The sequence below is a fragment of the Mobula hypostoma genome, chromosome 7 (genome assembly GCF_963921235.1).
Source record: "Mobula hypostoma chromosome 7, sMobHyp1.1, whole genome shotgun sequence".
Classification (NCBI taxonomy): Eukaryota; Metazoa; Chordata; class Chondrichthyes; order Myliobatiformes; family Myliobatidae; genus Mobula; species Mobula hypostoma.
In genome coordinates this window covers 148,075,852-148,094,087 of record NC_086103.1, presented here as the reverse complement: position 1 = coordinate 148,094,087, position 18,236 = coordinate 148,075,852, and the positions used below count along the sequence as shown (strand labels likewise).

General features: G+C 39.0%; 1 protein-coding gene across 4 annotated transcripts in view; it reads left to right on the top strand.

The window, feature by feature from the left end:
- The window catches only part of flt1 (fms related receptor tyrosine kinase 1), a 155,038-nt gene that overhangs the window by 69,126 nt on the left and 67,676 nt on the right, over positions 1–18,236 (top strand). For all 4 annotated transcript variants that reach the window (XR_010018734.1, XM_063054254.1, XM_063054252.1 and 1 more), the window contains 2 exons: positions 6,245–6,374; positions 12,169–12,277. Coding sequence is in view for 3 of the 4 variants with exons in the window: in XM_063054254.1 (XP_062910324.1) it covers positions 6,245–6,374; positions 12,169–12,277 (239 nt within the window). In the remaining variant the exon portion in view is untranslated. The remainder of the gene's footprint in view (positions 1–6,244; positions 6,375–12,168; positions 12,278–18,236) is intronic.

The following is an 18,236-nucleotide window of genomic DNA, read 5'->3' as shown; positions in this document are numbered from 1 at the left end:
AAACGGAATTAGCGTTTACAAATGTCTTCATGAAATAGGCCATAAAAATCATGAGATGAAATATTGTGATACCTTAATATGCCAAGGAACATCAAAATTGCATGTTTGCCCAAATGCTACATATTATCATCAAATTGTTTCTTACTGCAGAGAATCCAGCAGAATGAGAAGTCAGCATAAAACACCTGCTTAAGGAGGGCATTGTGCATTTAGTGGGAAATGACTTACAGGAAACTAACATATCAATCAGCTGGCTCTCCTTGAGTAGACTGCCACGTAGATATCCATCCACCCTTTGCATAACTTGTACTCCCTGCCTCTTTGCCATGTCCTTAAACCTTTTTTTCAAAATTCTGTGCTTCTGTTTCCTGATGATACTGTGTCCAACATTATAACAAGAATACTCCCTGGACAACTTGAGTGCAGCCAAATTTTCTTTCTTCAGATGTAATTTATGTGTCTTGCCAGTGTTTGTTACCTTGATGTTTCCTATTGTTGATAGTTTGTGATTGATGTGCTCTTCGACTTAATCTATTGTATGCAGTACCAGGGTTTGGAATAGTTGCCTCCGTCCACTTTCTTGTGTGCCATTGGTGAGAATAATGTGCTATCACCCTGAGGTAGTTTCTGCTGGCCATTCACACTTGGTCTTTTTCTGGATTGCACCTCAGCATGGTGAGGTAAGGCAGTAAACTCAATTCTGTAATAGAAATAAGAAATTCTTATCAACAGCTCTCCCTATTTGCTTCCCAGCCCGTATCTAGGAAATGGAGAGAGTAAGCCTAAAGAGCTTTTCTTGCAAACTTTTTAAACATATATAGTATAGGAATAAAAACACAGGCATGCACACACAAACACATATATTATCAAGTTATATGCACTACTGCCATTTATTCACTATGTTAGATGTGGCCAACATAGCTTCACTCCCAATAGTTTGTGCTAACACTGCTGTATCAGAGGATTTTCTGGATACTACTTATCTAATATGAGATTATATCATTTTACCTACAGCTCATTTTGGGCTAACTGGCCCTTCAGTTCTCTGTGAACTCTTTCCTTTTTATTTAAGAGCAAATTTGCATTTACCACTATTCAAATATCTAAGAAATCCTGAATATCAAAACTAATTGCTGTCTTTTCTATAATGCCTTAAAATATGATGCACAGGATGGCAGATTTCTTCAAGGAGAAGCAAGAAGCCAGCAGACCCCCTGTACATGTAAAGCAAAGGAGATTACTGTGAAGGTTCACACTGGGAATCAGGCCTCAGTCATACAGCATATCAGTTTGTTCAGGAATCTCACATTTGTATCCAAGATCAGTGAATACATCTTTAAATGCCACATCCCATAACTAGACCATTGGCACTACATACAGAATAGTATTTTCACAACCGGCAATCTCTATCATTTGTAGGCTCATCACACCTTCATCGGTCTAAGTTTCCCAATGATATCTCAGTGACTGAACACACTACTAATCACTTAGGCACATTATCCAAACACATTCACTTGTGCACTCATCCTCTCTTGTAGGACAAATCAGTGCAGAGGGGCACCCCCATGGCTATACCAACCACCACAATGGAAATGACTGAAAATGTCACCAGCAACAGACCCAAAAATTACAAGGTGATGGAACCCACATACCTAATGCTCCACTTTGTCTCTCACTTCCCTCTCATCCCATGATTGATTCAAATTTACCAGCAGATGGCACAAGATTTCAGCTCTTACTTTGCACTACACCCCTCACCACAATTGTAGTCTACACTTTACCCTTTCCACATACACAAGAGATGTAATAAGGACAGAGGGAAAGTGAAAATAACACTGATCCTAACTCCTAGTCACAGACTTTGACACTGCTCTTAATCAGAAGTTAGCATGGAAGAAGAGTGGTAGGATTCTGTGGAAGAGTGATAGATCTGACAGAATTTCTAAGCCATTCCTCAACAGCATTGTTTTTGCTAATCAGCCAGTCAGGCTAGCATATTGCTGGTTAGGTCAAGAAGATGGTGGGTCTTCAGGATCCATTGCTTCTAGGGCCACTCACTAGCTACAAAGCAAGCTGCAGCCTCCATAGCCTTCCACCATTGCTGCTTCCTGGTGGCAGCAGAGATACAGAGGAGCAGATTGGGAGGCAGATATTGGAAAGGTGCAAAAATAAAAGGGTGGTCATCATGGGTGACTTTAACTTCCCTAATATTGATTGGCACCTGATTAGTTCCAAGGGCTTAGATGGGGCAGAATTTGTTAAGTGTGTCCAGGATGGATTCCTGTCACAGTATGTGGACAGGCCGACCAGGGGGAATGCCATACTAGATCTAGTACTAGGTAATGAACCGGGTCAGGTCACAGATCTCTCAGTGGGTGAGCATCTGGCCTTTATAATTATCATGGAAAAGGACAGAATCAAAGAGGACAGGAAAATTTTTAATTGGGGAAAGGCAAATTATGAGGCTATAAGGCTAGAACTTGCGGGTGTGAATTGGGATGATGTTTTTGCAGGGAAATGTACTATGGACATGTGGTCGATGTTTAGAGATCTCTTGTGGGATGTAAGGGATAAATTTGTCCCGGTGAGGAAGATAAAGAATGGTAGGGTGAAGGAACCATGGGTGACAAGTGAGGTGGAAAATCTAGTCAGGTGGAACAAGGCAGCATACATGAGGTTTAGGAAGCAAGGATCAGGTGGGTCTATTGAGGAATATAGGGAAGCAAGAAAGGAGCTTAAGAAGGGGGCATGAGAAGGCCTTGGCAAGTAGGGTAAAGGAAAACCCCAAGGCATTCTTCAATTATGTGAAGAAAAAAAGGATGACAGGAGTGAAGGTAGGACTGATTAGAGATAAAGGTGGGAAGATGTGCCTGGAGGCTGTGAAAGTGAGCGAGGTCCTCAATGAATACTTCTCTTCGGTATTCACCAATGAGAGGGAACTTGATGATGGTGAGGACAATATGAGTGAGGTTGATGTTCTGGAGCACGTTGATATTAAGGGAGAGGAGGTGTTGGAGTTGTTAAAATACATTAGGACAGATAAGTCCCCGGGGCCTGACGGAATATTCCCCAGGCTGTTCCATGAGGCGAGAGAAGAGATTGCTGAGGCTCTGGCTAGGATCTTTATGTCCTCATTGTCCACAGGAATAGTACCGGAGGATTGGAGGGAGGCGAATGTTGTTCCCTTGTTCAAAAAAGGTAGTAGGGATAGTCTGGGTAATTATAGACCAGTGAGCCTTATGTCTGTGGTGGGAAAGCTGTTGGAAAAGATTCTTAGAGATAGGATCTATAGGCATTTAGAGAATCATGGTCTGATCAGGGACAGTCAGCATGGCTTTGTGAAGGGCAGGTCGTGTCTAACAAGCCTGATAGAGTTCTTTGAGGAGGTGACCAGGCATATAGATGAGGGTAGTGCAGTGGATGTGATCTGTATGGATTTTAGTAAGGCATTTGACAGGGTTCCATATGGTAGGCTTATTCAGAAAGTTAGAAGGCATGGGATCCAGGGAAGTTTTGCCAGGTGGATTCAGAATTGGCTTGCCTGCAGAAGGCAGAGGGTGGTGGTGGAGGGAGTACATTCATATTGGAGGATTGTGACTAGTGGTGTCCCACAAGGATCTGTTCTGGGACCTCTATTTCTCGTGATTTTTATTAACGACCTGGACGTGGGGGTAGAAGGGTGGGATGGCAAGTTTGCAGACGACACAAAGGTTGGTGGTGTTGTAGATAATGTAGAGGATTGTCAAAGATTGTAGAGAGACATTGGTAGGATGCAGAAGTGGGCTGAGAAGTGGCAGATGGAGTTCAACCTGGAGAAGTGTGAGGTGGTACACTTTGGAAGGACAAACTCCAAGGCAGAGTACAAAGTAAATGGCAGGATACTTGGTAGTGTGGAGGAGCAGAGGGATCTCGGGGTACATGTCCACAGATCCCTGAAAGTTGCCTCACAGGTGGATAGGGTAGTTAAGAAAGCTTATGGGGTGTTAGCTTTCATAAGTCGAGGGATAGAGTTTAAGAGTCGCGATGTAATGATGCAGCTCTATAAAACTCTGGTTAGGCCACACTTGGAGTATTGTGTCCATTTCTGGTCACCTCACTATAGGAAGGATGTGGAAGCATTGGAAAGGGTACAGAGGAGATTTACCAGGATGCTGCCTGATTTAGAAAGTATGCATTATGATCAGAGATTAAGGGAGCTAGGGCTTTACTCTTTGGAGAGAAGGAGGATGAGAGGGGACATGATAGAGGTGTACAAGATAATAAGAGGAATAGATAGAGTGGATAGCCAGCGCCTCTTCCCCAGGGCACCACTGCTCAATACAAGAGGACATGGCTTTAAGGTAAGGGGTGGGAAGTTAAAGGGGGATATTAGAGGAAGGTTTTTTACTCAGAGAGTGGTTGGTGCGTGGAATGCACTGCCTGAGTCAGTGGTGGAGGCAGATACACTAGTGAAGTTTAAGAGACTACTAGACAGGTATATAGAGGAATCTAAGGTGGGGGCTTATATGGGAGGCAGGGTTTGAGGGTCGGCACAACATTGTGGGCTGAAGGGCCTGTACTGTGCTGTACTATTCTATGTTCTATGTTCTATGTTCTTCGGAATTAACTCTGTACAGGAGTGTTAGCATGATGGTAAACAGTCATTAAGTGATGATTCCATGATTCTCATGCTTTGATTTGTAAATTTGCTTTGAAATATTTTCTTTTTTTTTGCATTATGGAAAAGAGAACATTGCCAGAGGGGATGCAATGAGGATAGAGTTGTTGCTGAATGGGAAATTAAGATCATCTTTACTGGTAGCACAGTCGTAGGAGCTGTTCAAGGTCAGCATGGACAGAAAGGATTATCTAAGTTTAACCCGACCTTACTTTTCCATGTCATTTTCCACTTCCTCTTCCTGTGTGACAAAGTAATTAGAGCTGAACCCTCATAATAATGAGTTGGTTTGATTGTAGATCACATTGAATTGAAATAACCATTCTACTGAGGGCTTCTGACGATACAATATACGTATACTGTAATTGATTTATTTAGTATTATTATTATTTTTCTCTTCTATATTATGTATTGCATTGAACTGCTGCTGCTAAGTTAACAGATTTCATGTCATGTGCTGGTGATAATAAACCTGATTCTGATTCTCCCTCATAATTAAAGCAGAAGTCTGCCTAACAGGCCCGTGTCGTATCGTCTTTCACATGGAACTATGGGATTCATTAATACATTTTGTCCAGATGTGAGGTGGCCCATGGCTCCTCTTCAAAAGCTATTCTACTGAACCTACTTAATATACAAAATATGGTAGTGCAAACTCAAAAAGACTTCACTTGAGCAGTCAGGTCATTGGTTGTAGCACCTCACATAGCAGAACACAAGAACAAAACAATGAGACTCGAAATATAGTTGATGAAGATGTATTTGGTCAAGACAAGCACTTTGATATGTCAGGTGGAGGAGGTGTTCACTTGAATGAGGAGTGAAGCCTTGCCTATTGAAGAAGAGACTATAATATTTTAATTCAATTTAGAACTCTTTTTAACTTGGCTTTGAGGAATATTGCAAAGTTAACATCATGTGTACAGAAGAGTGCTGGATAAAGGCCAGCAATATCATGAAGGATTCCACTCACCCTGCTTATGGACTGCTTGTCCCAGCCCCATCGGGGAAGAGACTACGTAGCTTCCATACCAGGCCTGATAGACTCAGAAACAGTTGCTTCCCCAGGCTGAGCAACACCTTCACCCATTAACCCACCCCATCACCCCTCACCTCCACTACATACACATCACCCAGGGTCACTTAATATACACGCAATCAGTCAATGTATATTAACAGTACATAGAGTTTTATAGGATTGTTTTTATATTTATACATCTCTTTTCTTTTTTATTGTGTTACTTACGTTTTGTGTCCTTTTATGCAGCATTGGATCTGGAGTAATAATCATTTTGTTCTCCTTTACACATGTGTACTGAAGATTGTCCATAAACTATTTTGAATCTTCATCTTAAATCTTTAACAAAGCTTTCCAGAGGGCATATAATGCAATTTTTTAAACCAAACTTTTCAAAAATAATCTGATAATATCGAGAAACGTCTGGATTTTGTTATTTGCTCAGTACCATCACCAGAGTGGTTTCTTAATAAACTTCCATTTTAGAATCTGTCGCATTAATTTTTTAGATAGGAAAAGCCTTGTATGCAGTTTATCATTCTGTAATGACTCTTACATGATGTTTCCAGATGTGAAGCATATGCAGAGACCAAAGGCAGCATTGTTTCTATGGATAGACTTGGCAGTAACATCAACATTATTGGAAATAAGATACACGGCATTAACGAAAGAGTAGAACTACTGGAAGGGAAAAATAAGGTATTTAAACAATTAAATGCATTTACAATTATGTACGTATTCTTTCTAATGAATATTGTTTTAAATACTTTGAAAATGTAACATGTTTTATTTGGTTAGATGTATTTAACTGTCTTAAGTTTTTTTCTGTGGTATTCTTTGTCCATTTCTTTTCTTCCTTAACATGGCTAGATGCCTAACAGAAGCATCGTATTTAAGCCAAATCAGAATCATAAGATCATAAGACCATAATCATAGGAGCAGAATTAGGTCTTCTGGCAGATTGAGTATGCTCTGCTAATCATTCATGGTCGATTTTCCTGCCTTTTCCTTGTAACCTTTGATGTCCTTACTAATCAAGTACCTATCAACTCCACTTTAAATACACCCAATGACTTGACCTCCACAGTTGTCTATGGCTGTGAATTCCACAGACTCATCACCCTCTGACTAAAGAAGTTCCTTCACATCTCTGTCATGAAGGCAAACCCTTCTATTCTGAGACTGTGGTTTTTGCACCTAGACTCTCCCACTATTGGAAACATCCTCTCCACGTTCACTTTATCAAGCCTTTAAATATGCAGTAGGTTTCAATGAGATCTCCCCTGCAGTCTTCTAAACTCCAGTGAGTACAGGCCCAGAGCCACTAGAGTTAACCCTTTCATTGCTGGGATTGTTCTTGTGAACCCCCTCTGGACCATCTTCAATGTCAGTGCATCCTTTCTCAGATATGGGCCCCAAAACTGCTCACAGTACTCCATGTATGGTCTGAGCAATGCCTTATAAAGCCTCAGCATTATATCCTTGCTTTTATTTCTAGTGCTCTTGAAATGATTGCTAATGTTACATTTGCCTTCCATGCTACTGACTCAACCCACAAGATAAAACTTAGGAAATCCTGCGCAGGGACTCCCAAGTCCTTTTGCACATCAAATTTCTGAACTTGCTTTCTATTTAGAAAATATTCTACACCTTTATTCCTTCTACCAAAGTGCAATTCACTTTTCTACACTGTATTCCAGCTGCCATTTCTTTGCCCATTCTCCTAATCTGTTTAAGTCCTTCTGCAGACTCCCTGCTTCCTCCAGCAATCCAAAGGTATGACTGCAAAGCCATCAATTTTGTCATCTGGATCATTAACCTATAATGTGAAAAGTCGTGGACAAATTCCAACCCCTGCAGAACACCATTAGTCACTGGTAGCCAACCAGAAAAGACCCACTTTATTCTCACTCTTTGCCTCCTGCCAGTCAGCCAATCTTCTGTCCATGCCATGGGGTCTTACCTTGTTAAGCAGCCTCATGTGCTTTGTCAAAGGTCTTTCAAAAAGCTAAATAAACAACATCCCCTGAATCTCCTTTTCCTATCCTACTATTATTTTTTCAAAGCATTCTAATGGATTTGTCAGGAAAGATTTCTACTTCCGAAAACCATGATGACTTCAGCCTGTTTTACAGTGTGCCTTCAGTTACTGTGAAACCTCATCCTTAATTATGGGCTCTTAACATCTTGGCAACCACTGAAGTCATGCTATCTGGCCTTTAATTTCCTGATACCAATATACATAGACAATCTTACCTTTAGCATGATAAATAATCTGACTTACAAATGTTTATAAATTTGTTGGGCTTAAAATTTATTAATTAGTGGATAATAAAGTCAGAGTCTGTTTTTCAGAAGATAAATATTAGTCTCCTCCTTAACTTCTGCCCACTTGGCTCTTGATTTGAAAACTACTAAAATTTCCACTGACATTAGATATGTAGATATAAATCTAAATCCTTTTTCAGTGGGTGCGTGAATATAATACAAAACATGAAAATACATACTTACATATTTAGTTAATTGACAGCATTTAAAAGGCATGTTGTTCCAAATTTGCTTGTGAAGACAATAGCTAAGTGATTGTGCTACCTTAGTATTAATTGTTCCACCTCACTTACTTTCTGCATCCAGGTAGTCTTCAGCGAAAGTGAAAATCTAGTTTAATCTAGAGAAAAAGATTTGGTGATCCAAGCTTTTTCTGGAGATTGTGTAAACATTGATTTGTATATCTTATTTGTAGTGAAATTTTCACCTCAGCCAGGGACTTGATCAGTTGTATTAGAAACTGCAGGTCATATTTCTATTCAAGTTTAGGTAATCTAACGTCTACAAATTATTTTCTGCATTTTCTATATTACAAGTACCTTCAAAAGTACTTAATTGGGTGTAAACTACATCAAAAGTGAAGTCAGTGTATAAATAGTTACTCTTTTAATATAATTCTCAAACTATTCAGTGGACTGTTGTTCAGATTAATCCAATATATACCAGTAGTTGTGTTTGGGTCAGTACTTGCTGTCATAAAATTTTAAATGCCAATTAGCAATCAAACATACTGTTAATAAATGATTTAATGTTCCAATCAAATGGTTAATAAAGGACATTGGTGTAAATAGCAAAGTATAAACAGTAATTGAATGCATGTTGTTTATGTACAGGTTGTTGGCTAGAAATGGTGAATTCCCTATTGGTTTAGCATCTTGGGTACAATAGCAAAGTGGTTAATTTCCTCAACAAGTATTCAAAGATCTGACTTTATGTGATCAAACACATGATGGAAGCTGTGAACTTAAATGCAACAGATATAGAAATAAACAATCTTAGAAATCTAATATTTACATTGTCAGGAATACTGCATTGGCCAAATGCACTAACAACAGTTAATCAGCTTCAGTTTTCTGGGAGGGGAATAGATATGAATTTGTTATGAGGAACAAAGGCAAAAGTGGGTTTAATTTACCAAATTAGGCAGTGAAGTAAGCATTTTTTCTGAACGTTAAGGATGACTGAGTTACACTATCTAGAGAATTAAATAGATTGTTCCAGAATCTCAGAGTATCTTATTATAGAATGTCCTGGATATCTCATGTCCTTTGGAATTAGCAGGCTCTACCTTATATCTTAAACTGAAATTTCTTGAAAATGTAAAATCAAACTTCCACTGCAAATAAAAAAAACTTGTTGAGTAATACTGAGTAATGAAAAATAATGTGAATTTATTTTCATCATGTTATCAATCCATAAATTATGGTAAATGACATAATTCCAAAGCAAAATGAATGTTGCTTTCTTTTTGGATACCTCTTTGTACATAGCAGATTTTTTTTGAAGTAACTGAAATATGGATTTCACAAACAATATGTTTTGAGTAGTTCAATTCTGTACACTGTCTATGAACAGTTTTAAATTCAAACCTGTAAACACATGATGAAGCCAAGTCCCTGGAAACAAGGAATGGTAGGTCAAAGGTTTTACCAGAATAGACAATATAATGGTCGTAATGTAATTAATGATCTCCTTAATATGACCCTTAACATTTAAAATTGTTATATATGGAGTTGAATGAAGACGGAGGAAATGAATACAAATAAACTCTGATTAAACTAGAATGATGACCATAATGTTGTGCAACATCTCAGCCCAAACAACTTTATAAATGAGCAAAGCCGAACAAAGTAATTATAACATAGCAAAGCTAATGCCATTAAATAATTACACTCGAATTAAACAAGCTCTATCACTGTTTTCCGGAGAGATAAGGTTTCCTTGCCCTACATCTCAAAGTTCATGCCATTTTGTTAGAAATACTTACAGTATTGTGCATTTAAAGCTTTTTAAAGTTGTGGATCACTTAATTACCAGAACTCCCAATCTGGTTGTCATTGTAAATTGTGATTGAACACCTTCTGGTTCAAGGTCCAGGTCTTTCTGTCACTCAGACTGATCCATAATAGATGATAGGACTTTCAGGAGCTTTTTCCTGGAAACGTTGTAAGAGGAGACATAAGTAATTATTATCTAGCCTCTGTCATCATACACATGCCCTCACTTGATTATCTGATACTTATTTCATGCAGAGGTAGGCAACAGCCAACATTCTGGATAGTGCCATAGTTCTTAATAAATTAATATTTTTAAATTCATTCTTGAGATGCCTATCCCTCATTGTTCTGAAAAAATGTTGGTAACCTGCTAACCTTCTATGTTTCCAACATTATTTGTTTGGGCATGGAATTGTGGACGAACTAAATTGACTAAGGATGGTAGATGTCTTTACCTAAATGGCATTGTAATGTAATCTAACTTCATAATCACATTCCAGAAAGTTTCCAGATATTTTGCAATGTTTCTCTGCATTATTATTCTGGTTTTCTGGATTAAGGGCTCTATAACATTAGTTTATTCTTAGTATTATGGGAAAGAAATGGAACCTATTGTGGAGGCAGTAGGATGGAGGAGGGAAGCTATGATTCTTTAATTTCATTTAAACTCTGTCATACCATAAATATGTGAAATCCTAGCTCAATTGGCATTGAATCATCTTATGTCAAGCCTGGTTCAGTTTAGTACTTTCGTCTCAGAATATGAAAGTCATGGCTACAATGCTAACTCCTAAAACTTTGAGAGAATCATCTAGCAGGGTCACTGCAATGGGGGAGTGCGATGCTGTTGAAGTACCATGTGACTTTAAATCAAAGTCCCAAAAACCCATTTAGACTGATCAACAGATCCCATACAATTATTAGAAGAGTAAGGAAGTTCTTTTGATGTCTAAGTCTGCAGGCACCCCACAAACAACACCTATAAAAGAGAATCAGAGCACCTATTTCATTGTTTATGATGGAATCTTGCTGCAGACAAATGAATGACCAGAATTTTACAGGGATCATATTCCAAAAGTACATTGTCTGTAAGGTGCTAGGGGCAGCTTGAGATTTTAATACTCATTCAATTAGTACTTTCTTTCTTTCTGTACTTTCTTCATTTTGATGATAGAAGCAGGGGAAGATAGCCAGTTTTCAACAATCTTTAACATTATGATAAAGCTGACAACAAAATTGTTCTGTGATTGATTGATAATTGTGAAGCAGGAGAATTTGTGGTGGGGAGTGGGGGGTGAGTAATGGGGAGGGGGAGTGCCTGGAACAGCTAATGATGTTTTAAAAAAGACACAAAACAAGGTCCAAGAGGATACTTTGAAATTAACAGTTTATACTGAAACAACAAAGATCAGCTTATAATCATTCGGAAGAAGAGTCTTGGCTCGAAACATCAACTGTTCACTCTTTCTCAAAGATGCTGCCTGACCTGCTGATTTCCTCCAGCATTTTGTGTGTTTTGCTTTGGACTTCCAGTACCTGCAGATGTTCTCAAGTTTATAATCATTAGTTATTTCATTTCAAGAACATTTTTTTATTAAAGTCATTTGATGGCTTATTTATGCTGCAAATTTGCCATGATTTTCAGGGTACCTATTAAGTTGTTCAAATGTGACTATAGAGGTTCCATTATGAGTATCATTAGATGAGACAGTATCAAGTCACTTGTAGGATGCTTTAGATAAGCATTCTTTGAAACTATCTGGAGTTGTCATAAATGGTCAAGAGTTACAGAATAATAAGAATTTGGACCATTGCTAAAAATCACAATTGCTTCTTAACTGAAACTAACTCTATGAAAATCAGTCTTTACTTCAGCTGGGTATACCACCAAACAAAATATGTCTTCATATTCAAAGCCAGGAACAGAACTATAAAGATGTTAAACAGCCCCATCGGGAGAGTTTTCCTGTTATTCTACCAATATCATTGTTTTGGAATAAAGTATTTTCAAAGAACTGAAATGTAACAATTTCACAATTATATGTCAGTGAGTAACTCGGACCATTGAATAATTGTACCTGTTACACTGCAAAAGGAAATGTTCCATTTGATGAGAAAATGAATAGGATATTCATTATTGTTCTTTTTTCCATTTTGTTTTCTTTTAGACTGTCAGCGTTCTGGTAGTAGCCGAATCTAACATTTCAGGAATTTATCATTGCTTGGCTTCTAACAAAGTTGGTAAAGATGAAAAAAGTATTCATTTTTATATTTCAGGTAAGAAATTCAAACAGCAATATGAACCGTATATTTGATAAGCTTGAAACTCGCATTGCTTGCATTTAAATAATATTTAAAGACTTCATAGAGTTACCATCTCTTGGGAATTTAATGGAAGGGATGAAGTAATGAGAACTGAACAAAAGTTGTAGACAAAAATGGTCAAAAATATAGGTTTATAAATGTTTATAAACATGGATATGGAGGTGATGGTATATGGGGAAGAAAAGACAGAATATCTGAATCCTCTGCTACTTGTACTGACATAGGTAGAGCCTGGTTGGAAAGAAAGGAAGGTTACAGTACAAGCAAAGTTACATGTGAATTTGCAGGAGAGAATGTATTTGGTTTGGCATCAGAGGATGCATTGTGTATGACTGTCAAATTCAGATGAAAATCTGTCTTTGAACTTGTTTAGGAATTTAGTTGGCAAAGAGAACAACAAAGAAATTGGGTACTTACCAATTTTGCTGCCCAGACTGCAAGACAGATCTTGCATCTAACTCATGTACAATTCTTACCAATGCTCATTGATGAAAATAATTATTCACTTTTCAATGAAAATAGTAAATATGATGGTTTGTTTCAAGTTATAGCTATTGCATATAGCCACAAGAAGGAAATGGGATTGCAATCTATAACTGTTTTTTACTTCAAGCATTATTTCTCCTTATTTTTCAAAATATTCAGAAATTATTCCTCCTCTCCACACCAGCAGGCACAGGAAGAGCTTCTTCCCTGAGGATGTGACCCTGCTGAACCTCACATCACAGCACTAAGCAGTATTGCACCCATATTGTACTGTCTCAGTACTTTTATATTTGTGTGCTGTAGCACTTACTTTTTAATCGCAGTTATTTTGTAAATAATACTATTCTTTGCATTTCTGGTCAGATGCTAACTGCATTTCATTGGCTTTGTATCTGTACTCGGCACAATAACAATAAAGTTGAATCTAATCTAATCTAATCTAAGCTCACAAAGCATTTACTTTTTGCTGTATATTGACAGGATTTTATTAGAATTTAACATAATTGTAGAGTCATAGAAAACTACAGCACAGAACCAGGCCCTTTGGCCTATCCAGTCCATGCTGAACCATTTAAGATGCCCAGTCCCATTGACCTGCATCTGGAAAATAGCCCTACATTCCCCTCTCATTCATGCACCTATCCGAGCTTCTTTTGAATGCGGAAATCATTATCACATCCATTGCTTGCGCTGAAGGATCATATCACACCCTAACCACTGTCTGAGTGAAGAAGCTTCCCCTCATGTTCCCCTTAAACATTTCTCCTTTCACCCTAAACCCATGACCTCTCATAGTAGTCTCACACAACCTCAGCGGAAAAAGCCAGTCTGCATTTACCCGATCCATACACCCCATAATTTTGTATACCTCTATCAAATCTCCGCTCAATCTTCTATGTTCTAGGGAATAAAATTCTGACCTAATTAATCTTTCCTTACAACTCAGGTCTTTCAGTACCGGCAACATCCTTATAGATTTTCTCTGTACTCTTTCAATCTTATTTACATCTTTCCTGTAGGTAGGTGACCAAAACAACACACAATACTCCAAATTAGGCCTCAACAACATCTTATACAACTTCAGCATAACATCCTAACTCCTGTACTCAATACTTTGATCTATGAAGGCAAATTTACAGAAGTTTTTTTAATAACTCATTCTAGCTGTGATGCCACTTTCAAAGAATTATGGACCTGTATTCCCAGATCCCTTTGTTCTACTGCTATCCTCAGTACCCTACCGGTCACTGTGTGAGACCTACCCTGGTTAGTCCTCCCAAAGTGCAACACCTCACCCTTGTCTGCATTAAATTCCATCTGCCATTTTTCAGCCCATTTTTCCAGCTGGTCCCAATCCTGCTGCAAGCTTTAATGGTCTTCCTCGCTGTCCACTAACTCCCAATCTTGGTGTAATTTGCAAATTTGCTGACCCAATTAACCACATTATCATCCAGATTGTTGACATAGATGACAAGCAACAACAGACCCAGCACCGATCCCTACAGCACTCTGCTAGTCACAGGTCTCCAGTCTCTAGAGAGGCAACCATTTACCACCACTGACTGGCTTCTCTCACAAAACTAATGTCCAGTCCAATTTACTACCTCATCTTGAATCCAAGTGGCTGAACCTTCTTGACCAACCTCCCATGCGGGATCTTGTCAAATGCCTTACTGAAGTCCATGTAGACAACATCCACTGTCTTGCCTTCATCATCTTTCCTGGTAATATCCTCAAAAAACTCTATAAGATTGGTTAAACGTGACCTATCAAGCAGAAAACCGTGCTTACTAACCCTAATCAGTCTCTGTCTATCCAAATATTCATACTATATCCACTTATAATATCCACTTATACCCTTAAAATACCTTCCAGAATCTTCCCCACTACTGATGTTAAGCTCATCAGCCTACAATTTCCTGGTTTATTTTTAGAGCCTTTCTGAAACAGAAAAACAACATTAGCTATCGTCCAATCCTCCGGTATCTCACCTGTCCCTAAGATTATTTAAATATCTCTGCTATGGCCAGTGCAGTTTCTGCACTTGTCTCCCACAGGGTCCAAGGGAATACCTTGTCAGGCCCTAGGGATTTGTCCACCCTGATTTGTCACAAAACAGCAACACTGCCTCATCTCCATGACCTCACTGCTGCTTTGTCTCACTTCAGTAGATTCTGTGTCCGTCTCCTAAGTAAATAAAATACAATGCAAATAATACATTTAAGATTTCCCCATCTCCTTTAGCTCCACACACAGGTTACCATTCTGATCTTTAAGAGGACCAATTTTGTCCCTTGCAATTCTTTTGCTCTTAACATTCTCCTTAAAGAAGCCCTTAAGATTCTCCTTCACCTTATCTGCTAGAGCAACCTCATGCCTTATTTTAGTCCTCCCGATTTCTTTCTTAAGTATTCTGCTGCATTTCTTATATTCCTCAAGTACCTCATTTGTTCCTACCTGCTTATACCTGCTGTGCATCCCCTTTTTTTCTTAACCAGGGCATCAATATCTCTCAAAAACCAAGGTACTCTAAAGCTGTTATCCTTACATTTTTATTCTTACAGGCACTTAGCAAGTACATCTTTGACAGAAAACAGACTGTCCCAATCCACACTTGCCAGATCCTTTCCGATACTATCAAAATTGACCTTTCTCCAACTTAGAATCTCTACCCGAGGACCAGAACTATCCTTTTCCAGAATTGCCTTGAAACAAGTGGCATTATAATAACTAGATGCAAAGTGTTTCTCTACACAAACTTCTGTCAACTGCTCTGTCTCATTCTCCAATATGAGATCAAGTATCCCACACTCTCTCATTGGAACTTCTACGTACTGGTTAAAGAAACTTTACTGAACATATTTGACAAATTCTATCCCATCTAGTACCTTTACAGTATGGGAATCCCAGTCAATATGTAGAAAGTAAAAAAATCACCTACTATCAAAACTTTATGTCTCTTGCAACAGTCTGTGATCTCTCTACAAGTTTGTTCCCCTAAATCCCACAGACCATTGGGTGGTCTATAATATAGGCCCATTAACAGGGTCATACATTTCCTATTCCTCAGTTCCACCCATGAAGCATCAGTAGACAAGTTCTCCAGTCTGTCCTGACTGAGAACTGCTGTGAGATATTTCCTGACTAGTAACATCACCTCTCCCCTTTCATTCCCCTGCTCTATCACATCCAGAACAGTGGAATCCTGAAATATTGAGCTGCCAGTCCATAAGACCATAAAACAGGAGCAGAATTAGGCCATTTGGCCCATCGAGTCTGCTCCGTTATTCAATCTTGGCTGATCCTTTCTTCCCCTCCTCAGCCCCACTCCTCAGACTTCTCCCCATAACCTCTGATGTGGTGTCCAATCAAGAACCTGTCAAACTCTGCTTTAAATACACCCAGTTACCTCGCCTCCATAGCTGCCTGTGGTAATAAATTCTACAAATTCGCCACCCTCTGGCTAAAGAAATTTCTTCACAGCTATGTTTTAAATGGACACCTCTCTATCCGGAGGCTGTGCCCTCTTGTCCCAGACTCCCCCATCATGGGAAACATCCTTTCCACATCTCCTCTGTCTAGGCCTTTCAACATTCAAAAGGTTTCAATGAAGTTCTCCCTCATCCTTCTGAATTCTGGCTAGTACAGACCCAGAGCTATCAAACGTTCTCATATGATAACCCTTTCATTCCTGGAATCATTCTTGTGAACCTCCTCTGAACCCTCTCCAATGCCAGCAAATCTTTTCTTTGATGAGGAGCCCAAAACTGTTCACAATACTCAAGGTGAATCCTCACCAGTTCCTGATAAAGCCTCAGCATCACACTCCATAATCTCATCCTTAACAATTGACTCCAACATCTTCCCAACCACTGAAGTCAGGCTAACTGATCTATAATTTCCTTTCTGCTGCCTTCCTCCACAATTTCTATTGTTGACTCTTTCAGAACCCTAGGGTGCAGTTCATCTGGTCTGAGTGACTTATGTACCCTTAGGTCTTTCAGCTTTTTGAGCACTTTCTCCCTTACAATAGTGACTGCACTCACTTCTCTTCCCTCACACCCTTCAACATCTGGCACACTGCTAGCGTCTTCCAAAGTGAAGACTGATGCAAAATACTCACCTAGTTTGCCTGCCATTTCTTTGTCCCCCATTATTATTTCTTCAGCCTCCTTTTCTAGTGGTCTTATATCCAGTTTCAGCTCTCTTTTATCTTTTACATACTTGAAAAAGCTTTTACTATTCATTTTGATACTGTTTGCTGGCTTGCTTTCATATTTCATCTTTTCCCTCCTAATGATTCTTTTAGTTGCTCTCTGTAAGGTTTTAAAAGCTTCCTAATCCTCTGTCTTCCCACTAATTTTTGCTTTGTTATATGCCCTTTCTTTTGATTTTACATTAGCTTTGACTTCCTTTGCCAGTCATGGTTGTACTATTTTGCCATTTGAGCATTTCTTTATGTTTGGAATACATCTGTTCTGCACCTTCCTCATTTTCCCCAGAAACCCACGCCATTGCTGCTCTGTTGTCACTCCTGCCAGCCTCTCCTTCCAATTTACTTTGGCCTACTCCTCTCATGCCACTGTAATTTCCTTTCCTCCACTGAAATACTGCTATGTCAGACTTTCTCCCTATCAAATTTCAAGTCAAATTCCTGCCCTTCCTGCAACCATGTCTTATTAATGGCTACAATATCATAATTCTATGTGTTGATCGATGACCTGCGCTCATCTGCCTTTTCCTACAATACTTCTTAACATTGAAATATATGCAACACAGAACATTAGGCCCACCATGCTCAACTTTTTTGCTTCCCGACTTGTCTGGGGTCTTAACAACAAAAAGTGCATTGTCAAACCCTCTGTGTTAAGGAGCTGGATGAACTCCAGATCATTCGGGAGGCTGAGGCAGTGATAGACAGGTAACTGGGTGACAGTCAGCAGGGTGAAAGGATTCATGAAAAAGTGTTACTAAATTGAATTTAAATAAGGTCACCCATTAGTTATCTTCTTAATATTATTTGCTGTTCTCTTAAAATTAATCTGCTCCATATGCACTTTCCTTCTTTATGAAGATAATACTTACTCAATTTTTATTAACTGGTGCTTGATTGATCTGGCCAGAGGATATGCTGGAGTGACGTTGGACTGGACTCCACACTGTGAGGTTTTTCTTCCTCTAACAGAAGACTGAGTTAAGACTTGAAACTAGTCCCAAAACAAATTCCAGTGTAAGCTGTCAGGGCCTGTTTTCTGGACAGAGGGTTGCCAAAGCTCTGATCTTCTGATGTCTCAATATGCTGACCAAGCAAGTCCTTCTCTGCATTGCCAGTTTCTGTGTGTGCTAACTGGCTCTGTTTACATACAACCAAAATTTTCTGGTGAACCTAGTCTGGACTTTGGCAGAATGCCTCTGTTTGGGTGAG